Raw genomic sequence first — 20,313 nt, forward strand, 5'->3', positions numbered from 1 at the left:
TATATATGATATATTTGTTTTATCACCTCTAGCACAACCCACTTTATATTACCTCTCATTTTTTGTTCATTGGACATACTGAATGATTCAAATTCAAATTACGAAATGGATGGTGTGAGGAATGAATGTTGTGGATAAAAAAATTAAGCATGGAACTTTTACATGAGTTTTCTCAACTCAATTATAATTAGTGAACTTCGACGGTTTTAAGGTCTCAAAGGTGTGTAGTGTTGGGTTGGAAGCAAAACATAATATGACATGGGATACTAATGTTAATGTATCAGACCCCCAAAAAAGTATAAATTGTCCACTAAATTATGCAAAAAGAATTTATTATATGTCACTTTTTCTTTTAAAATTACTCATTGACATAAAAGTATAGATTTACACCTGTAAGCACAGTTTAAAGGATGTATTACAAAACAAAATTTGAAAAATGAAAATGATTCAAACTCCATTGATTTTTCTGTTTAATTTTTTTTGTGAATTCACCCTTGCATTATATGTAAGATTTTGACTTTTCAAGTTTTGAAAGAAGCAAACTAACACATGAAAGTAAATGCCTTTTCAGCTTAAACAATAGGACCACTGGATTTGGGGGGAGAAATCGAGAACATTTAAAAGAAAATGCTTCATCACAAAGGAAATATGCTTTATGGGGTTAAAAATATGTCATTTTTTTATAAGCTAGATAAATTTATTTCTAATTATTTTGATTGTTGCTTAGGATTGGTTTTCAGGTAAAAAGCAAAGACATAAATAACTTGTGTTTTGGTTAATGTACAATAAGTTATCTGATTATTTATGAATCTGAACCTAACATACACTTTATAAATGGCTTACTGTGTGATTGAATTTTCTACTAAGCTATAAAGTTTTGTATTATTAACTCATGAGCTATAGCATCTATTCGGTCATCAAATATTGTAACTTTTACAATCACTCAACTTCTTTATCCTGAGTTACCTAGGGTTTTGTAGCATTTTGCTACATTAAATTATTTTTGCCCCAAAATGACACAATTTTGAAACAATTTACATCAAATGAAACAATTTACTTCTTTGAAGTACCAATGCAACATAACTCAAAAATCAAAATAGTGGAAGTTCAGGAATAGCTTTTACTATGTCTCACCAGAAAGTTAAGAAATATTTCATCCAAAATATGTGAGCCTAAAGGAGTGATCTTAAAAAAGTCATGCCCTCTGATGAAGCAGAAACTGTACATATGCCTTAGAAGTTGGATCAGAAAGCAACTTAATGCTCAGAAATCATGTGAATTAACAACAAATATTTTCCAGCTCAAGCTTTTTCTTTCGAAGATGATGATGATAGTAAATGATTTAATGTTGCTGCTTGAATGACAGCACTCGGGCTTGGCTCCCTTGCACGGGAAGAACCAGGTCTTCTAGAGCCATAATTCTTATCCACATTGCTTCTTTTGGAGAATCTTGAAGAACATGTAAGGAATCTCACTAGCCTTGTTGAACTAACTAGTAGAATCACACCCACAATAATAAGTAGCCTGCAGCATAATGTTTTGTATGAACTTGTTACTGAAAATAAAATGGAGAGAAGAAAGGTAAAATATTTATATCTCCAATCTATTGCTCAGATCAATATGAGATGAGAGTCATGAGTTTGCATTCTTGATTATGGGGTGGGGAAGAGATTTTCTCTATGATCCCTATGGATTCTTTCAATATAAAATGCCAATATGTATACTATTCTAGAAGGCATGCATGAACGAATACCCTGCTTTTTCTGAGTCCTCTCATCTTGATGTGTTTACACATCTGCTTATATACAACAACAACAACCAAGAATTTATTTCACTAGGTAGGGTCGTGTATGATGCTAAAGGGCTGAAGCTTAATTTCGGTTTTTTCTTAATTAAAAATAGCAAAGGGAAAAAACTGTATAAGGACAAAGCATAACATCTTATATTACCATCCAAGAAGAAGTGCCAAGCGAGCTTTTGGGGCTGAAGGGAGTCGCTCACCCAATGCAAGCATCCCAGCAAGTACACCAGTCAAGATTGATGCCACAGCTGCACATGTAGAAACCACAATAGCCCTCCCATGCTTTAGACCACGTGTCTGCGTAGTAGGGAAGGTAAAAGAATATTTCAACAACCGAGGTTATCATATCTGAAATTGGCACCATAGAACCTGTACAAATGTGTAGGCCGGTTTGAATGAAACTGGTGAAATACCCGTAAGCCTAAGGCTAAAGGCTTAAATGGTTTAACTGCTTGCTTGCACAAATCAAACCATGGATAAGACAATTGCTGGGAGGGCCTCTTAATCATACCAGTATCCAAAGGTTAGTCTCATAACAATACCTATGACGATACCCGGTAAATGAACCAAAAAAAGAAGGGGGAGAAAATGATCTTCAGAATACCTGGTAGTAGAAGCCTGTACCGCTGCAACACACACTGATCATGATGCACAGAGGAACCAACAGTTTGTGAAAACCTTGCTCTAGGAATAGAAACCCCATCTTTGATATTACAGCCGACATCCTGCATTTAGGCATTACCAAAAATTAAGAGTCAAGACTTATAATCAAGTTAGTTGTCTTTTCCTTGTAAATAATATTTTCAAAATGTTCATTGCCAACAGAAAGTAGTTATGTTCCATCAGTACCATATTTGGTTAGAGCACAATGACCACATTTCCAAAGTTCTCCCCGCCATTACATATGGGATGGGGATGTATTTATGACCTCTCAGTTCTTCTGTGCATATGGTTGTCGTTAAGAAACTTTCGGTTCTCAAACAAAAAAGATATTAGACAGTTTTGTTGCATTGTTAGAATGTCTTTGGCCCTGTCTTACTTTTCTTTTCAATATTAGGATAATATCTTATCCTCCTAGCTTCAATATTCTCTTCTCTCTCTAATAACCTTTTTATCCAAAAATAAATAACCCTAGAAAAACACCATAAGTTGGCATAAGAAAATAATATCACCAAAGCAACTCATAAGTTAATTGTGAGAATCATCATGTTGATATTGAAGAGTTGAGGTATACGAAAGAAATGAGATGTGTCCATAGTCCATATAAGAATGGAATACGTACATATATATATAGTAGAGAGAAGCAAAATTACCCAAACAAAATGCCAGATTCCAAGCCATAAATGATTTCCTCAACAACATCGTATTCCATCTGTAAAACTTATAAATGTCAGGCAACGGAAGAACAAAAGACAAGATAACTCATTAAATCAAAATAGACAGATGTTCTTATAATGAAAGTAAATACGTAAATCCAAAGGTATTCAACCATGAGTGCATGACTAAAACATGAATTACCATCTCCTGTTCTCTTCGTTGACGTTTGCATATTCGAAGCCATCCATTAAGCAATATCTGTAAAGCATTTCATATGATTAAAATAATAACAATGTAAAACATGGTACTATCACTTTATTGCACTAGTGAACTCATAATTTTACATTAAAAAATACCAGTAAAAGGAATGAAGAGGGGCAACAAGTGAGAACAATAACTGTTAGTGGGAGCTAGTGGAGATAGTGAAGAAGCCAATACAACTAGAAGGGTGAAGATAGTAAACAGGTGAATGAATAGGCACTTATGCAGTAAGTAGAGAAAATAAATCGGGAAATGAGAGGGGGCTGGTGGATCATTTCGAACTTGAAAATGTTTCGGTGGCTTTGGCCATTGGGGAGAGACAGCACTTAGCTTCTCTGATTTCTTCTTTCTTCTTCTATCATTTCTTGTCTTTACATTTTTTTTCCTATCTCTGTAATGGGAGCTTGGCTCCTTGTTCGCTTTCTACTAATAACATTAGTATGCTAATAATACTACCAGGTTAATAAAAAGACAATCACAATGCATTTAGTGCATTCCAAGAGACAAAAAAAATGCTTGCATATTGGTTCACGATTAATGACAAGCATAAATATAATACACATATGGAAATGACTAACTAAGAAAAACAGATTACCGGGTAATGAAAAGAGATTTTGCTCATTCAAATAACTACGATTTTATAGACATGGATACCTGTACACATTGATTATATGGCACTATTACAGATAATATTCCTATGATACTGAGTGCGACAAAACAGATTAGTAAGGAAACAAATAAGGTTTTTCTTGTTAGACTAGCAATCATAAGTTCATAACTCAGAAAAAATATACAATTTCGTGCATCGATTATATGTCACTTAATCATGATCCATGACATGCTAAGCACCACAATCAAGGCCAAAATGTGTTGGAAAGCCAAAACATGCGTACACTTCCATTTAATGATAGAATACCACTACTTTTTTCTTTGATGGTGTCTGAGGATTTCCTCACAAGCTTATCGCTATGGCAAAATCAAATGACATGTGACATCTTGCTGCGATGCCACACATAATGCTGAATATCTCTAAAAGCATATGACTATAAAATAAGTTGATTCATAAGACAGGGTACCTACAAACAAGATGAAAACAACAAATGCCAGCGAAGGTATGTGAAAAATAGATAGAGCAACTGCTTCTTGCTCTTCACCTCCGGCACCAACTCCTAAATAGAGAAAAACATATAATGGTTCATCAGTAGTGTAAAATGAATGCAGAATCATCCATCAATACAATGACATATTTGGTGGATTGAATCCAGATATCGACTGAATACTTAATATATTAGGATCCGAATAATAAAATGATACAATGAAAAAACCTTCTCAGATGCTCAATCACACAAACGCAATAAAACTGTAACAACTATTTTTATAATATGTACATCCAAATTCTGAAATACTTGAACAGCTAGAAAACTCATTACTCATATCATAATTAACATAATAAAGTGGTAAAAAAACAAATGCATTTTTTTTGTTCTAAGACACACAAATACCAATGAGTCTGTCTATAGTCTAGATTTTTGTGTTTAAAAGAAGCAAAATCAGTTAAAGTCAATTCTCTCTAGCCATTAAAAACTTACATTACCTATTGTGCCAAACCCTGCCAAGGTAATGCCCACCCAATCAACAATATTCATGACTTCCTTGAGATAAAAATGAGAAAAGATTGAAAGTATTGCTAGTCCACAGCCCGAAACTGGTTGGATGACAGACACCTAAATTTGAGAGAAGAAAAATGACCACAATTACCGATCTCAAAATTCAAAGCAAAACACTAGATATCATGCTGAGGGTAAAGAAATCCCTTGAAATTCAGTATAATTTTTGTTTCATAACATAGGCATTGGCTATAGCACTTACCGGAGCCAGAGATAATGCCCTTAACATCAACAATGCCCCAAATATATCCATTAAGAAACCTATCAGCCATGTTTTGTTCAAGGCATAAGTTCTTATGATCTGCATACACACAATTCGGATCAGTAACCAAACAGTGACTTCTTTACCACATAAAAGCTTCAATGGAAAGAGAAAAAAATGTAATTTTTGGAATGTAATCAATTTCCACATCTCTCACAAATCATAAACAACTACACATGCATGAAAAATATCCAATTTCACCATCACAACATTAAAAAGAAAACCCAATATCATAAATTGCAAGTTCAGCTTAACAAAAAAACCAAAATTTCTAATTTCAGAGAAACCCAAATGTTTTTTTTTTGTACTATCTCCTCCCAACAAGTGTCGTTAATAGGAATCGAACCCTTAACGTTTTGGTCGAACCCTTGACGTTTTGTCCAACCCTTTGACATTTTGGTTATCTAGCGTAAACCCAACTGTTTAAATCATGGTAATATCATAAAAGTACAAGTCTTTATTGAAAAGGGTGTCACATTAAAATAAAATAAAATCAAAAGAAAATAGACAAACCTTAAGCTTGAAAGAGAGAGGAGGAAGAATAATAGTGCCCTTCTTTTGAAGGATCTTTCCGATGTTGTTTCCGGCAGTGGCAGCCACCGTTAATAGAATTGATTCCCACATGGCATGTCACTGTCTGAAAATGAAAATGTTTCTTATTCCTGTTTTCACTTCTAACACCTCTCACGTTTTGTTTGTCTGTCTTGTTCCTTTCAGGATCTGTGATTCTGTTCCTTTCACTGTGTTTGGTTCAACTAATAATAGTGGATGGAAGGGATTACAATGAAGGTGAAGTGAGAGAAGGTAAAATAATATTCCTTGTTTATGTTTGGTTCAGTATAGGAGGTGGAAAATAAGATTATTTATTTTCCCTTGTTTTATATGAAAGTGGAGGGGAAGCAGAATAAAAATAATTTTACTAATATTCCATCTAATTGCATGAGTATTCAATCACCCATCACTTATTCTTCTTTTAGAATGAGATTATTTAGCTATCCACCACCCTCTAACTATGATTACTCAACCACCCATTTATTCTTAATTATAGTATTTTTGTTTCCTAATATACTTAATAATTTACTATTATTGAATGATGTCTAATGTAGTTGGTTTTGCCGTTATATACTTAAGCAATATTGTTTCCAGGATTTTAACTCAGGACTCCAGACAAATAATCTTAACGTTAAATCTAGTTGCTTCAACTCTAAAATAATGAAACCACATTTTATTGCTTATAGAATAGCAAGTGGTTTGTCAATAGGGTAGGTGATAGTTTAATAAGTCAATCACAGTAAAGAAATTCAATGCACTACTACCCAAGAATAAAACAGATTTAGCAATTCAAATTTCAAAGCATTGGTGCACATTCATTTTCACAACAAAATAGTAACTTTTCTAATTATCAATCAAATGCGAGTAATAAAATGCTCAAACTTGAAGAATAGTACAAATAACTGGTAATGAGAAAAATTTTAGACCTATGATTTTATCTGCCTTCCATTCTAAGGATTGAACCAAATAGGGATTTTAATAAATAAAAAATTCCCCTTCATCACTTATCCCCAACCAAACATAGTATAAGATAAATCATGCACGGTATTATATTCCCAACATAAATGTTTTACGACTTCAAGTTTAAAAAAACACGGCCATACAGATATTAAAACCAAACTTTGAAGAAAAATGTATTTAAATCCGAAGCTAAAAACAGCATTCTGCAATCTTTCTTAAGAAACTAAGAGTACAAAACAAACTCAAAATTTGTAACAACACTTTCTGATGGACCCAAAATTAGATTGAAAGTCAATTTCAAATGCACAAAATCTTTATCCCCAAAATAAGAGAGGCCCTAGACCAATAATAAGTAAAATGATAGTTGCAGCAATGCAGCCTCCGTAATAAATGTATTGCAATGAAGCAGAGATCGAATCAAAGGAGATCAGCAACATTGGCTGGTAGCTCCTCAATCACCACATTGTAAAACTTTTGGATGTCAACCAGCATTCTGTCATCATCCTTGGTCACAAAGTTAATAGCAACACCCTTTCTCCCAAACCGACCACTACGACCGATACGATGGAGATAGTTCTCTGGCTGGGTAGGCAGATCATAGTTAATGACAAGCGAGACTTGCTGAACATCAATACCACGAGCCAAAAGATCTGTGGTGATAAGAACACGGGAAGACCCAGAACGGAATTCTCTCATGATGATATCCCTAGTGTTTTGGTCCATGTCACCATGGGTGGCTGAAACAGTGTGATCACGACTTCGCATTTTGTCTGTCAGCCAGTCGACCTTGCGTCTGGTGTTCACAAAGATAACACTCTGGGTAATTGCCAAAGTCTCATAGAGATCACAAAGTGTCTCGAGTTTCCATTCCTCCTTCTCAACATTGACATGAAATTGCTTGATACCCTCCAGGGTAAGCTCATCACGTTTTACTAGAATCCTCACAGGTTTGTTCATGAACTTCCTAGTGATCTCTAGAGCCTCAGGTGGCATTGTAGCAGAAAAAACCCCAACTTGTATCTTTGGTGGTAGCAGCTGAAAAATGTCATAGATCTGGAAGCGGGGTAAAAAAGAAAATAACAAGTCAGAAGGAAAAACTAATAAGACAGGTAGATCATGTTGAAAGTACTTTCATCACATTTTCCTATTGGAGCAAGCATATAACAAGTAGTGCATATCACTATAACAAGTAGTGCATACCACTATAAAAAGTAGTGCATACCACTATAACAAGTAGTGCATACCACTATAACAAGTAGTGCATAACACTATTGGAGCAAGCATATAACAACTAGTTCATTTTCCATTTTCCTATTGCATCTTACTAACATTAGGTGCAGGATGCAAGGGCCAAAATATATTTAAACTGCACCAAAGGCCCCAAGATGTTGCATGATATATAATACACTGTTTTATAAAAGTAACAGGCTTAATGATATGAAGCTCCTACATCCCATTACCTATAAATGTGCTAAAAATTTAAATAAAAACATTGAACAGTAGTGCAGGGAGAGAACCTGATCCTTGAAACCCCGAGAAAGCATCTCATCAGCCTCATCCAACACAAACATTTTAATATGATCAGCACGCAAAGAATTTCTACGCAGCATATCAAATACACGACCAGGGGTACCAACAACAACATGAACTCCACTTGAAAGAATACGCTGATCCTCACGAACACTGGTGCCACCCACACAAGCATGAACCTTGACACCAAGATAGTCACCAAGTGCTCGCATGACCTTCTCAATTTGTTGTGCAAGTTCCCGAGTGGGAGCAAGAACCAGTCCCTGGCATTCAACTAAGCTGTAATCAAGTTGCTGCAACACCCCAGAGCAAAAAGTAGCAGTTTTTCCAGTTCCAGATTGTGCTTGCTGAATAACATCAAGTCCCTGGCAGAAAGGAACAATTCCCCTTTGTTGAATTGCAGAGGGCTTCTCAAAACCTTTTCAAGAGTTGCACAGAATTGTTGTTAAAATTAGTCATGGACGAACAATCATGTATAGTGAAAATATAAGAGAAGGGCAAGTATTCAAGATGATGAGAAGTATAAATTCTTTATTGTAAATTAATCTCATTTTTTATGCAAATAAAAATTATATAAACCAAAGTTCTCAAAGAGGATGTAAATTGTAATAGGGCAGAGCTCAGACAAAATAAAAGGGCAGCCAATATGTAAATTAACATTATAATTGAAAGTGGAAAAGACCCGCCTTAGCTAGCTGGTACAACCTAGAGCCACCCCTGATATCTAACTGGTTCTATAAAATGATGTGATATGTGTTAATGGACATACCATATGCATAAATACCCCTCAGAAGGTTCTCCTGCAATCCCATAGCATCAAAACTGTCATGAACTTCATCGTAAGACGTAAAGAAATCTTGCCCATCAGCTGCAAGTCTGCCCCATCAATACATCAAATAAAAAATCATCATAAAACCGTAGACAACAAAGGTGTGCATTGCGCATTGATAATAATATTGTCCTGCTAATATGAAGAAAGGAAAAGGACAACATAGGTGTATATCAACCACTATCGAAAAGAATAATACACTTACAACTCATTCATCTTAGAATCAAATTGACGAGTATCGAACTGTGATCCTTCAGGTGCCACCCCAGCCATAATTGCAAGCTGTAAAGAAAAATACTATCAATCCATTTTGCATTATACAAATCAAACGTGAGATATTGCTATATTGATGTCACATAAAATCCTGTTTGACAATTTAAATGGATTCATAACAGCTTGCATTACTTATTCTGTTGAAGGTGGAGAAGCATTAGTCAACACTCAACAGCATATGAATGAATAATCCAATTATTCAATGCCAGGAAATCCATAAACCACCCTCAATATAATAAAATCATTTGTCGCCAAATAGAAACTACAAGTCAAAAAAAGAACAAAACAAAACATTACAAATATCAGATATCAGATCGCATTCATTGCTTAGGGTGAAAATTGAAAAATGCAAAGAAAAAACCAACATCGGTTAGTCCAAGAGAGAAGGAACTTGCTTCCCCAGAAGCAATGTCCTATGTTCAAGACTTGCAAACAAAAAAACAAGTGCCAAGAGAGTTTTGCCCAATTATAAACTTTCTCTACTTGAATGGTTATAGGCATCAATAGTCGCAAACCAAAAAAAAGCACAAGGCAAAAAAAATCAACAATGAAAATCAATTTTTTACTAGATGAATATAACAGAAAACGGTGAAATGAATAGTTAGCTTGTATTCAAAATCACATTCTTCAATTTCCAACTTTTTATTTACTAAACCAAAACATAACCAAATGTATTTCAAGGTATCATAACATCCATAACATCATTCAGATCATTAGGCCACAACATAATCTAATAAAAACAAATAAAATAATATAATACACACTAAAAACAATTAGTAATATACAAATCACTACAGCATAAAATCCAATAGAACATCTAAGAGTAAAAGAGAAGATCCAGTAGAACAACACAATAGTTAAAAGATCAAATTTTTCACACGGGGCAAATAAACCATACAATTCCGACAACATAAATCGATCTACGAAACAAGAGACGTAACGAAATTCAAAAGGGACAAATTAAAATAAAAACTATTTGAAATCAATGAGATGTTGAAAATTAAAATAAGAAAAAGAAGAACGATGGAAAATTGAAAAGAGAAGGAGTAAGTTGAAACCTTCGAGAGAAAGAAAGGTCGATTAGGGTTCGAAGGGTTGCGTTGGAACAAAGACGACGACGTATAAGGGAGAGAGAAGGGTGTGTGTGATGTGAGGGTAAAATAAATAAGAGACGACAATAGGACTGGGTTTCATGCTTTTATGTACCACTTTGTCGGTTTTACCCTTCAAGTTTTCTTAATTGTTATTTTGATTGGATTAGATTCTAAATTCAAAACTTATCTTGGCTATATCTTTTTTTATTTTGTTGATTAAGTGATTTTTTCCTTATCTAAATCTATACATTGTTACTTATATTGTTGAGCTGTTATTTGGCCATATTTAATTTATTTTTGCTAATATAATAATGGAGAATTTATAATTTGACCTCTTAAATTTTTTTGTTAGGATTTGTTAATTTTTTACTAGAGATAATATTTAATAGTAAATCTATGATTTTTCTTCTATGTACCAAGGTTATCTCATAAACTAAAAAGACATTGATCAAGTGATACAAGATATCACTTGATCTCTAAGATTGAGGGTTCGATTTTTATGAGCGACATTTGTTAAGAGAGACAGTCACAAACCCAAAAAAAGATTAATTTCTTAACAAAAATGTAAGAAAAACTAGTACAAAAAAGTTGTCTCATAACCAATAATGAGATTTAGGCACACAAAATATATATTTTATTACCTTAAAATATTAAAAATACATTAAAAAGTTGCTCTTTATTTGGGAGAATATTAAAGGAGATGTATTTGGAGGATCTAATATCAAAGCAGATGTATTTTTAGTATTTTTTTTCAATTAAATTTCTAGGGGAATTATAATGATAAGATAGAAGATCAGATTGTAAAATTTATGTTTGCTTAATGATTAAATTTAAATTATATATTTTTTAATTCAATTACATATTTGGATTATACAGTTATATTGATTTAAGAATGTAATATATGTACACTGATAAAGATTAAAGATTTATATACACTTAATGTATCATTCACCCTTCAATTGGATTATTTTTTTTCAAAAGTCATTGATGATTTAAAAAGAATGGTTGATGATGTAATGACAGTGCAAAAAATTCTTACATGGTTGATGTATACATCTTAATTTAAATAAGATTGAGTTACTTAAATTTTTAAATGATTTAAATTAATGTGATCAATTTTTCACTAAACTTTTCAATTTTAACTTTTGGGAATTAAAACGTGACTTTTTAATTAAGGCATCTATTCATCATATTTTCAAAGCAAATGAGTAATACCAATAATACGTTGGTCTAATGGTGTAAGTATTCGCTAGATCTCAAGATAATTAAAAGGTCAAAAATTCAATTTCTGAGAACGACATTTGTTGGGAGAGACAACTACATACAAAAAATTGATTAGTTCCTTACAAAAAGATAATAAAATACCCTAATAGTACAAAAAGTGTAATGAGTACTACATACAAAAAATTGATTAGTTCCTTACAAAAAGATAATAAAATACCCTAATAGTACAAAAAGTGTAAATGAGTACCCTCATTATTATCATACTAATTGTTTTTCCAAGAATTTGAGTGGATATTGCAAACAAATGGTTGAGCGCCCATCATCCGATTAACCTCTTGCCGTGATACTCAAAAAATAGTTTAATCTAATGTATTATAAACTGCAATGAATAAGCTATATGGGTGAGCATAGATAGGTTGGATTGGGTCGGATTAAAGTTTGTCCTTATCAGATCCTAAATAATGATTAAGTCACTTTTATGAAACCCGGACTCAGTCCTAGACCCGAAGCTAATCCGACCCTAAATAGTGATCATGTCAGCCTTTAAATCTAACATGACCCAACCCTAGACCTGATTAAATATAATGTATACTCATTTTAGATAAAGACTTCATAATATTATTTATTATTATAAATACGTAGTTTGACATATAAAATGATATATATATATATTATTAATCATGTATATATTATGGAAAAATTAAAGAATAAATGACACTTTCGACAAAAATGGTATCACTATGCTATATATATTTGAGTAGAAATACATATAAATATGATGAGTGAGTGACCATGAGATAGGACGGGTCGGGTCATGCTTGGTCTCTACCCGACCCTAAATATTGACCAACTCTATTTTTTGAAATCAAACTCGGCCATAGACTCGATTAGATCCAACCTATTCAGACCTGATAATGATCGGGTCGTGTCGGATGAAGAACTGGGTCCTGCTCACCCCTATGTTATACTAGAGAAGACAAAGCTAATTAATATTATTTGGATTTTGAGTTTTCAAATCCAAATCTTGTGTTTTGTAATCAATTATTTTGTTTAAGTGACAAAATTACCTATTTCATATATAGGGATGACAATAAAAATCGAATTCGTGGGTATCCATCCGAACTGAACCCTGTAAAACTGAGATGACAACTAGGTGGTGAATTAGTTGTCTTAAAACTTTGACATATTTTTCTACAATCATCAAAGTTAGTAGCAGCGGAAAAAGTTATGCAGAAAAAATATCAAACACATTTAAGTAGATAAGGAAGGTTACGTCTAGTTCACCTTGTAGCACAAGAGATATCTTCACTAGATATTAAGAGTAACAATTATAATTTCTCACCCCAAGATTTCCTTGTACCTCACTCACTCTCTAATACCTATGTCACTATTTGGAAAACAACCTTTCCAAGTGACTCTATCATTTTTCTTATCACACCCTTGTGATAGAAAGTAATTCAACAAATTGGATGAAGAAAATTTTAACTATGGCAAGGATTGCCTTTACAAGATTTGAAACTATGAACTCTTGCAATTCAATAACCCTTTATATACACTTAATAATAATGCTCATAAGGTTTGAATATCTTTGAAAAATCACACTTGAAGCAACTTCAGAAAATATAATCTGAAAGTTAAGAACAAGTTGCAAAAAGTGCAGAACAAGTATATCAGAAAAGTTTAGACTGCGTATATGAGTTATATATTGATTTTATGAGTTTCAATGCCTTTAAATAGGCTTTTCAATTAGTCATAACACCTCTATGAAAAGGTGGGAATTGATTGGAATTAAACCATTTCGTTTGGAGTGAAAGCTTGAATATGAAAACTAGTGCAACAACTCTCACTAATCAATTACAACCTCAACGTAATCGATTACCCAAACATTTTGTCCAACTGAGTAATTGATTAACGCACAGTGTAATAGATTATCCAAAGGATGTAATCGACTACCAAAACATTTTGTACAACTGAATAACAGTTTGTCACACAGTGTAATCGGTTACTCATAGGATGTAATCGATTACCCAAGTATTATGTTTAACTGAATACTTGATTACTACAATGTATAATCGATTACTCAACTGTGTGTAATCGATTACCCTGTTTAGTTTTTGTTGGGTAACTCGTTTCTCACTCATGTAATATGTTACTTAGTTCTAGTAACTTGTTACTTAATCACAGTAACATGTTACTTAGATCTAGTAACCTGTTACACAGTATTTTGAAAATTGTTTTCATTTATACTTGTAGTTTTCAATTTTCTCTCAAAATACTTTTGAGCATTACTACTATTTGTATATAATAGAGTATAAAGATAGAAGTACCTACATACTTAGATTCTAATTCCTTGAAGCTTTATCTTCATTGTCTTATAAGTATTCTTCTTTTTATTCTTTATGTGACGTTGATGTCTTCATCAAAATTGTGCCAATGTCAGGAGCAAGATCTTTTTCACAGTCTCCTTTTTTTATGATGACAAACCAATATCTTCTTGACGGTGTAGTTTTCTGAGAGTAGCATACTTTGTGATATTCTTACTTGACTTGAGTATGCTCTCCCTATTTTATATGCTCCCCCTTTGATTTGGAGTTATGTGTCTGAAAGATTTTTAAACAGAAAATACATTTCTCCCAACTTTTTTCCCCATTTTGACTTCATCAAAAAGAAGAAAAGTCAAGAGTCCAGCACACATACAATATATATAGCAAATATAAGGGTAACATAGCATAGCAAAAAATATAAATGATGTTCATACATTGTTTAAACATAACCAGAAAAACAACAAAACAATAAATTGTCTACAATCATGCAACATTACAAAATAGAAATCCTAGACAACAAATATTCTAAGACTTAAGCTCAATGTTATCATCATTAAGATCAATGTTATTGATCTTATATGAAAGACGTTGAAGCTCGAATTGGACTTGTTGATTCTAAGCCTCAAAGAGAGAATACCTCATCCATGATCATCTGATTGGTAGGCATGGCAGCAGATGAAGAAGACTCAACATGAAACTCACAAGGTTGATGTTCAGGAGGGTTAGAAGAGACATTTGGATCAGTAGGTGCAGCTTGTTGATCACTTTGATGCTTATAGATTCTATCAATGTGATCTTGAAATAAGCCCATTTTGTGGATCACATCCACATCATTTTACAATCGCATGCATTAAGTGTGACTTTAGATTCACCAGCAGGGGATACACCAAAATGCTCAAGTACTTTGGTAATGAAGATTGCATAAGACAAAGGGTTGTGAGTCTCTCGTACATACCACATTTGTCTCATTACTATCAAAGCATAATTGATTGAAATGTTATGCTTAAGAGCATACATCAATTATAGTTCCATGTCATTAATTTGAGAATGATTTGAAAATTTTGGAAGAATGACATAGCTCAGAAAGTAATGAAGCAAGCGATCTTCAAGATTGATATTTCCTACAACAAGGATATTTCTACTCTTTACAGTTTCAGCTAATGTCAGTTGCTTACGTATTTCTCTTTCCCATTTAGAGAATCTACACATAGAGTAGTAGAACTCTTTTCTATCATAGTTATCTCATTCACATGCAAGACCGAAGTCTTTTATGCTACCTTGATGAGGTATATTACATCGTATTGAACTAAAGGCTTTAACATTTAAAACAATTTCTTTTCCTAATATTGCTCATTTTCATGCTTTTGGTTGTAAATGCTTTATCTTAAATAATGGAAAGAGAGCTTTAGGGAGATTTGATTCAAAAGTTGATGAGGGTATGTTTTTAGGGTATTCATTGCATAGTAAAGCTTATCGAGTCTTTAATAAATATTCAATGCAAGTAGAAGAGTCTGTGCATGTCCATTTTGATGAATCTTCTCCAAAAGAGAAGAGAAAGGTATTTTCTGATGATGTTGCAGGTGCTTGATAAGTGCCAAACATATCTAAATTTCGTACATTTTTATGGCACTTATCTTAAGCATAATTGAGAAAAACCAACTTAAAACAATACTTTTTGTATAAAATATCACAATCTTGTATATTTGTGTTTGTATTTCTTTTTTATGTGTTTTGTAGGACTTAGAAAGAAGAAGAAAAGAGGAAAAAGACTCATGGTCGAAATGAAAAGGAAGTCAAAATTAAGGTGCTCAAGCAGACAGCTGGGCGTGGATTGCTTCGATACCATTGTACTGGCATTAGAATTTATTCTAACAAAGCCGAGATGGGGCAAAGAAGGAATAACTTATTCACATGATTATTAAAAGTAAGTTGTAACTAGAATATTCTTGAAACCGTTATACTGGTGTTGAAATTTATTTCAACAAAGCCGAGATGGCGAACAAAGAATAAAATCGAGTTCACTTACTTAATCAAATAAAAAGTAAACACACCGAATTGAAGGAAATTCTGTTTTCAACAAATTGGCACTACTGCCAGGACGATTTGTTGAGAATGGAAAGCCAACTCTTCCCCCAAGAAAAACCTTTCAATAATGCTTTAGAAGAAGCATACTCTAAGAACATGGACCAGGACAAAGAAAAAGTAGAGCAAATTGTCCAAGATGAGCATCAGGACCTGCCGATCGCGTGGAAAACCAAGAACGATCATCCACTCGACAAAGTTATAGGTGATATAACTACGGGGGTGCTAACCCGTAGTTCTTTATGTAATTTTTGTTAACTTCGTTGCTTTTGTATCTCAAATCCAGCCAAAGACCATTGATGAAGCCATTGAGGATGTACACTGGGGTATAACTATGCAAGAAGAGCTAACCAAGTTCGAGCATAATAATGTATGGGACTTGGTCCCTAAACCTAAAGAACATCTAAGGATTGGTACTAGATGGGTCTTTCGTAACAAATTGGATGAATCTGGCTTGATCATAAGAAATAAAGCATGCAGGAGGAGGGCATCGATTATGATGAGATATACGCTCCTGTAGCCAGATTAGAGGCCATTAGGGTGCTTTTATCCTTTGCATCGATTATGAACTTTAAGTTCTTTCAAATGGATGTCAAGAGTGCCTTCTTGAATGGCTACATTCAAGAGGAGGTATATGTAGATCAACCTCCCAGCTTTGAAAATTTTAAATATCCGAACCATGTATACAAGCTCAAGAAGGCCCTTTATGGCCTGAAACAAGCTCCCAAAGCTTGGTATGATAGATTGAGCTCTTTCCTTTTGTAAAAAAGGATCGTGAGGGGTATGGTTGATACTACTTGCTTTATCCGTAGATTAGACGATCATGTATTATTAGTTCAAATATATGTTGATGATATAATTTTTGGATCTACCAATGGCATTCTTTGTAAAGATTTTTCTGAGATGATGCAGGGTGAGTTTGAGATGTCGATGATGGGTGAGCTGACCTTCCTTCTTGGGCAACAAATCAAACAAATGGAAAGTGACATCTTCATTCATCAATCGAAATACTACAAGGAGTTAGTGAAAAAGTTTGATATGGAGAAATGTAAAGAAGCTTCAACACTTATGGTGTCCGCTTTCTATCTAGACAAAGATGAAAAGGGAAAAGCAATCGAGGTAACCAAGTATCGAGGGATTATCGGCTCATTATTATATTTAACTGCAAGTCGCCCCGATATTATGTTTAGTGTTTGTATGTGTGCTAGATTTCAAGCATTGCCTAAAGAATCACATTATACTGTTGTTAAACGCATCATGAGATATTTAAAAGGAACAACTAATATGAGATTATGGTATCCTAGGGATGCCTCATTATCCTTGGTAAGGTATTCCGATTCCGATTTTGCGGGAAGTAAGTTGGATCGGAAGAGCACTAGTGAGACTTGTCACTTACTAGGCAGTTCCTTATTTGCATGGTATAGTAAAAAGCAAGTGTGTGTTGCTTTGTCCACCTCGAAGCGGAATACATTATTGCCAGTGTGTGTTGCGCTCAAATCCTATGGATGAAGCAGCAACTTAAGGACTTTAGACTTAATCTAGAAAAAATCCCTATAAAATGTGATAACACCAGTGCCATAAACCTATCAAAGAATCCCATTTTGCATTCGAGAACTAAGCATATAGAAATTAGACATAATTTCTTGTGTGACCATCTACATAAAGGCGATTGTGTGCTTGAATTTATTGAAACTACTAAGCAATTAGCGGATATTTTCACCAAACCCCTCTCACGAGATACTTTCTATGTTCTTCGAAGAGAACTTGGAATCCTTGATGAAAATTATCTTGATTAAAATCGTCTAAAATTTTATTATGTGTTTCGCATGTTAAATGTCTTTTATGATTCAAAATGTATATTTGTTGAATGCATTATATTCCTAAAATAACTCATGACCTAGCATGATAAATTCTATATGAATGTGTGTTTTGCTTAAATATTATTTGATATATGTTAGAAATCTTTGCATGCTTTCAAAACTCAAAACCTCTTGTTTCTACAAATTTGATGTCAGTTAATCGATTAACCATAATTCTTAATCGATTAAAATGAGTTCCATTAACCAACATTTTATTTTTCACGAAATTTAATCGATTAATGTCCCATTTTAATCGATTACCTAAGCTCATTTCTTTGAAAATCTAGAATTTTAACTATGATTAATCGATTAAATACAACTCTTAATCGATTAATGACATCAAATAAATTAGAATCAGTAGCGTTTTTGCTATTTTTTCAAACCCTATCTTCCCCCTTTTCTTTCTAAATCTTAGAAGCAACAACAAAATTCGATTTTTTAGCTTAAAAGAAGAATTAAACATCACCTATATCCATATTGCACCTCATTTTATCCCACTTTCTCTCAAAAAAATTTCCAAGAAACCTACCTCATTCCCAATTCCAAACCCTAAGCTTAGGTTCCCTCCCGTAACATTCTTCTCCTCTCATATACTCACGGTTTTCGCTTAAAAATGGAAAGAGGACGTTCGAAGAGATTCAAGACAACTGCTCATTGCACTCGTAGGCCTCCTATTGCTTCATCTTCGAATCCAAGTGTGAGGCAAGACCGAGGAGATCTCTACTACTATCTCATACTTCAGGATATTCGTTTGTCAAAGTTTTAGGGCAGAAACCAACCTACATAAGGTATGCTGATCTAACCTGGATGGAGGAATAAAAATTTGAGTTTCCACAAGGTATGCAAGCTCAGGGACCTGTGTTGTGTCTGGAATTAACGGGAAATATGTACCCTGTATTAATTAGAGAATTTTACGCCAACTTTCGATATAAGGATGGCAAGAATTGGTCTATCATTTCTGGAAATTTATTTGAGATGGATAGTGATATTTTTATGAATGTGGGTGGCTTATCCACTAATGGTGCCAGCCTAGGTGATTGTGAATGGCTTAAGGATTTTAATGTTGCTGAGGTTTACAAATCATGTTTGAGAGGTCCTCATCTGTATATCCAAGGAGAACTAACAAATGTTGGTTCATTATCTGTAGAGAATAGATTGCTTCACTATCTGATTACATAAATTTTAGTTCAGAGAAACACCAATCATGCACAACCTACTATGAATAATTTGAAATTCATGTATGTTGTTAAGGAAAATATTATGATTAATTGGTCTGAAGAGATTCTGAAGGTCATGTATAATGTCTATACCTCGCAATCCAAGTTGCTGCCCTATAGTATATTCATTTCGAGGATCATTGATTATCTGCATATTGACGTATCTGACACCATCATCACAGAGACTTCTGATAAAGATCACCTTGTTGGTGAAAGCCTAATCCACAAGATGGGTATCTACCAGTATGGAAGTACTTGGCAATACCAAGAGGATTACACTATCATGGATTTGGATCTATCTAGTTATGAGGATCAGTCTGGAACAGATCAGCCTAATGCAGGAACTCAGGGGGAGCCGACTAGAAACACGCCGCAGAAATCATCCTTTGGATTAGCTCAGTTGGATGCCATGGAGCAAAGGTTAAATAATAGAATGGATCTACATTTTCAGTCTTTGAAAGACTCCTACCATACAGGCTTGGAGCATTTTGAGGAATGTCAGGTCGCCTACATTGATAACCACTATCATGCTATGAGGAGCTCTGTTCAGAACACTGCTGAGGCACAAAATGAGAGGTTTTATGCAAAATTTGAAAAGATGAGATTCCTCATCAAGGGTGATAGTAGTATGACCATTCCTGATGATAGAGACCTTCCTCCGGATCCCTATATTAGAAGTCCTTAGACCCTAGGTTTCCTTAGGTTTAGTTCTTTTATATGGCTAATTTTCATGATTCTTGCTGCTTTGTACTTTTGAGACATATTTTCTCTATGCTTTTTGGGTTGTAACTCTGACTATCTACTTTTGTTAAACTACTATGACTTGATGTGCATGCCATTTGAACTTAAATCATTCTATTTTGGTTTTAATTTTCTTACATAACATTCCTATCTATGTCAAATATAGTATGAATATATGTTTAATGGTTCTTGATCATGTTTGGTTATATGTATCTCTTGTGTTTGATTGAGCCTGCTGTTTGAATGCTATAATAAATATGCTTGATCATTCCATGCTTGATTAGTTCTTGTATAACCTTCCATGCCATTAAATCTGTCCA

General features: G+C 33.8%; 2 protein-coding genes across 4 annotated transcripts; both read right to left on the reverse strand.

Moving 5' to 3' along the window:
* On the reverse strand, positions 1,101 to 20,109 carry LOC109358477 (probable magnesium transporter NIPA9). Of its 3 annotated transcripts, XM_019602727.1 has the most exons (11): positions 20,098 to 20,109; positions 15,354 to 15,359; positions 5,822 to 5,963; positions 5,249 to 5,347; positions 4,974 to 5,103; positions 4,460 to 4,548; positions 3,320 to 3,376; positions 3,115 to 3,173; positions 2,406 to 2,526; positions 1,950 to 2,098; positions 1,101 to 1,524 (listed from the first exon to the last, which is right to left on the reverse strand). In XM_019602727.1, the coding sequence occupies exons 3-11, from the start codon at positions 5,930 to 5,932 to the stop codon at positions 1,302 to 1,304; spliced, it is 1,038 nt and encodes a 345-aa protein (XP_019458272.1). In that variant the 5' UTR covers positions 5,933 to 5,963; positions 15,354 to 15,359; positions 20,098 to 20,109; the 3' UTR covers positions 1,101 to 1,301. The 3 variants fall into 3 exon arrangements, with proteins under 3 accessions (XP_019458272.1, XP_019458273.1, XP_019458271.1); XM_019602728.1 differs by lacking the exons at positions 15,354 to 15,359; positions 20,098 to 20,109 and adding an exon at positions 5,997 to 6,156; XM_019602726.1 differs by lacking the exons at positions 15,354 to 15,359; positions 20,098 to 20,109 and having other exon boundaries at positions 5,822 to 6,155.
* LOC109358476 (eukaryotic initiation factor 4A-15-like) lies at positions 6,967 to 10,634 on the reverse strand. Its single transcript, XM_019602724.1, has 5 exons — positions 10,511 to 10,634; positions 9,385 to 9,461; positions 9,120 to 9,226; positions 8,338 to 8,768; positions 6,967 to 7,873 (listed from the first exon to the last, which is right to left on the reverse strand). Exons 2-5 carry the CDS (start codon positions 9,450 to 9,452, stop codon positions 7,238 to 7,240), a joined length of 1,242 nt encoding a protein of 413 aa, XP_019458269.1. The 5' UTR covers positions 9,453 to 9,461; positions 10,511 to 10,634; the 3' UTR covers positions 6,967 to 7,237.

The sequence above is a fragment of the Lupinus angustifolius genome, chromosome LG10, assembly GCF_001865875.1.
Source record: "Lupinus angustifolius cultivar Tanjil chromosome LG10, LupAngTanjil_v1.0, whole genome shotgun sequence".
Classification (NCBI taxonomy): Eukaryota; Viridiplantae; Streptophyta; class Magnoliopsida; order Fabales; family Fabaceae; genus Lupinus; species Lupinus angustifolius.

What these genes read in the sequence shown, in the direction of transcription:
- LOC109358476 (XM_019602724.1), bottom strand. Translation starts at nt 9,452, where the DNA reads ATGGCTGGGGTGGCACCTGAAGGATCACAGTTCGATACTCGTCAATTT. An exon ending in GATTCTAAGATGAATGAGTT is followed by an intron (nt 9,227 to 9,384) that starts GTAAGTGTATTA and finishes TTGATGGGGCAG; the next exon opens with ACTTGCAGCTGATGGGCAAG. An exon ending in CTCGGGGTTTCAAGGATCAG is followed by an intron (nt 7,874 to 8,337) that starts GTTCTCTCCCTG and finishes CCCCGCTTCCAG; the next exon opens with ATCTATGACATTTTTCAGCT.
- LOC109358477 (XM_019602727.1), bottom strand. Translation starts at nt 5,932, where the DNA reads ATGTGGGAATCAATTCTATTAACGGTGGCTGCCACTGCCGGAAACAAC. An exon ending in GGCAGGGTTTGGCACAATAG is followed by an intron (nt 4,549 to 4,973) that starts GTAATGTAAGTT and finishes TTCTCTATTTAG; the next exon opens with GAGTTGGTGCCGGAGGTGAA. An exon ending in AACGAAGAGAACAGGAGATG is followed by an intron (nt 3,174 to 3,319) that starts GTAATTCATGTT and finishes TAAGTTTTACAG; the next exon opens with ATGGAATACGATGTTGTTGA.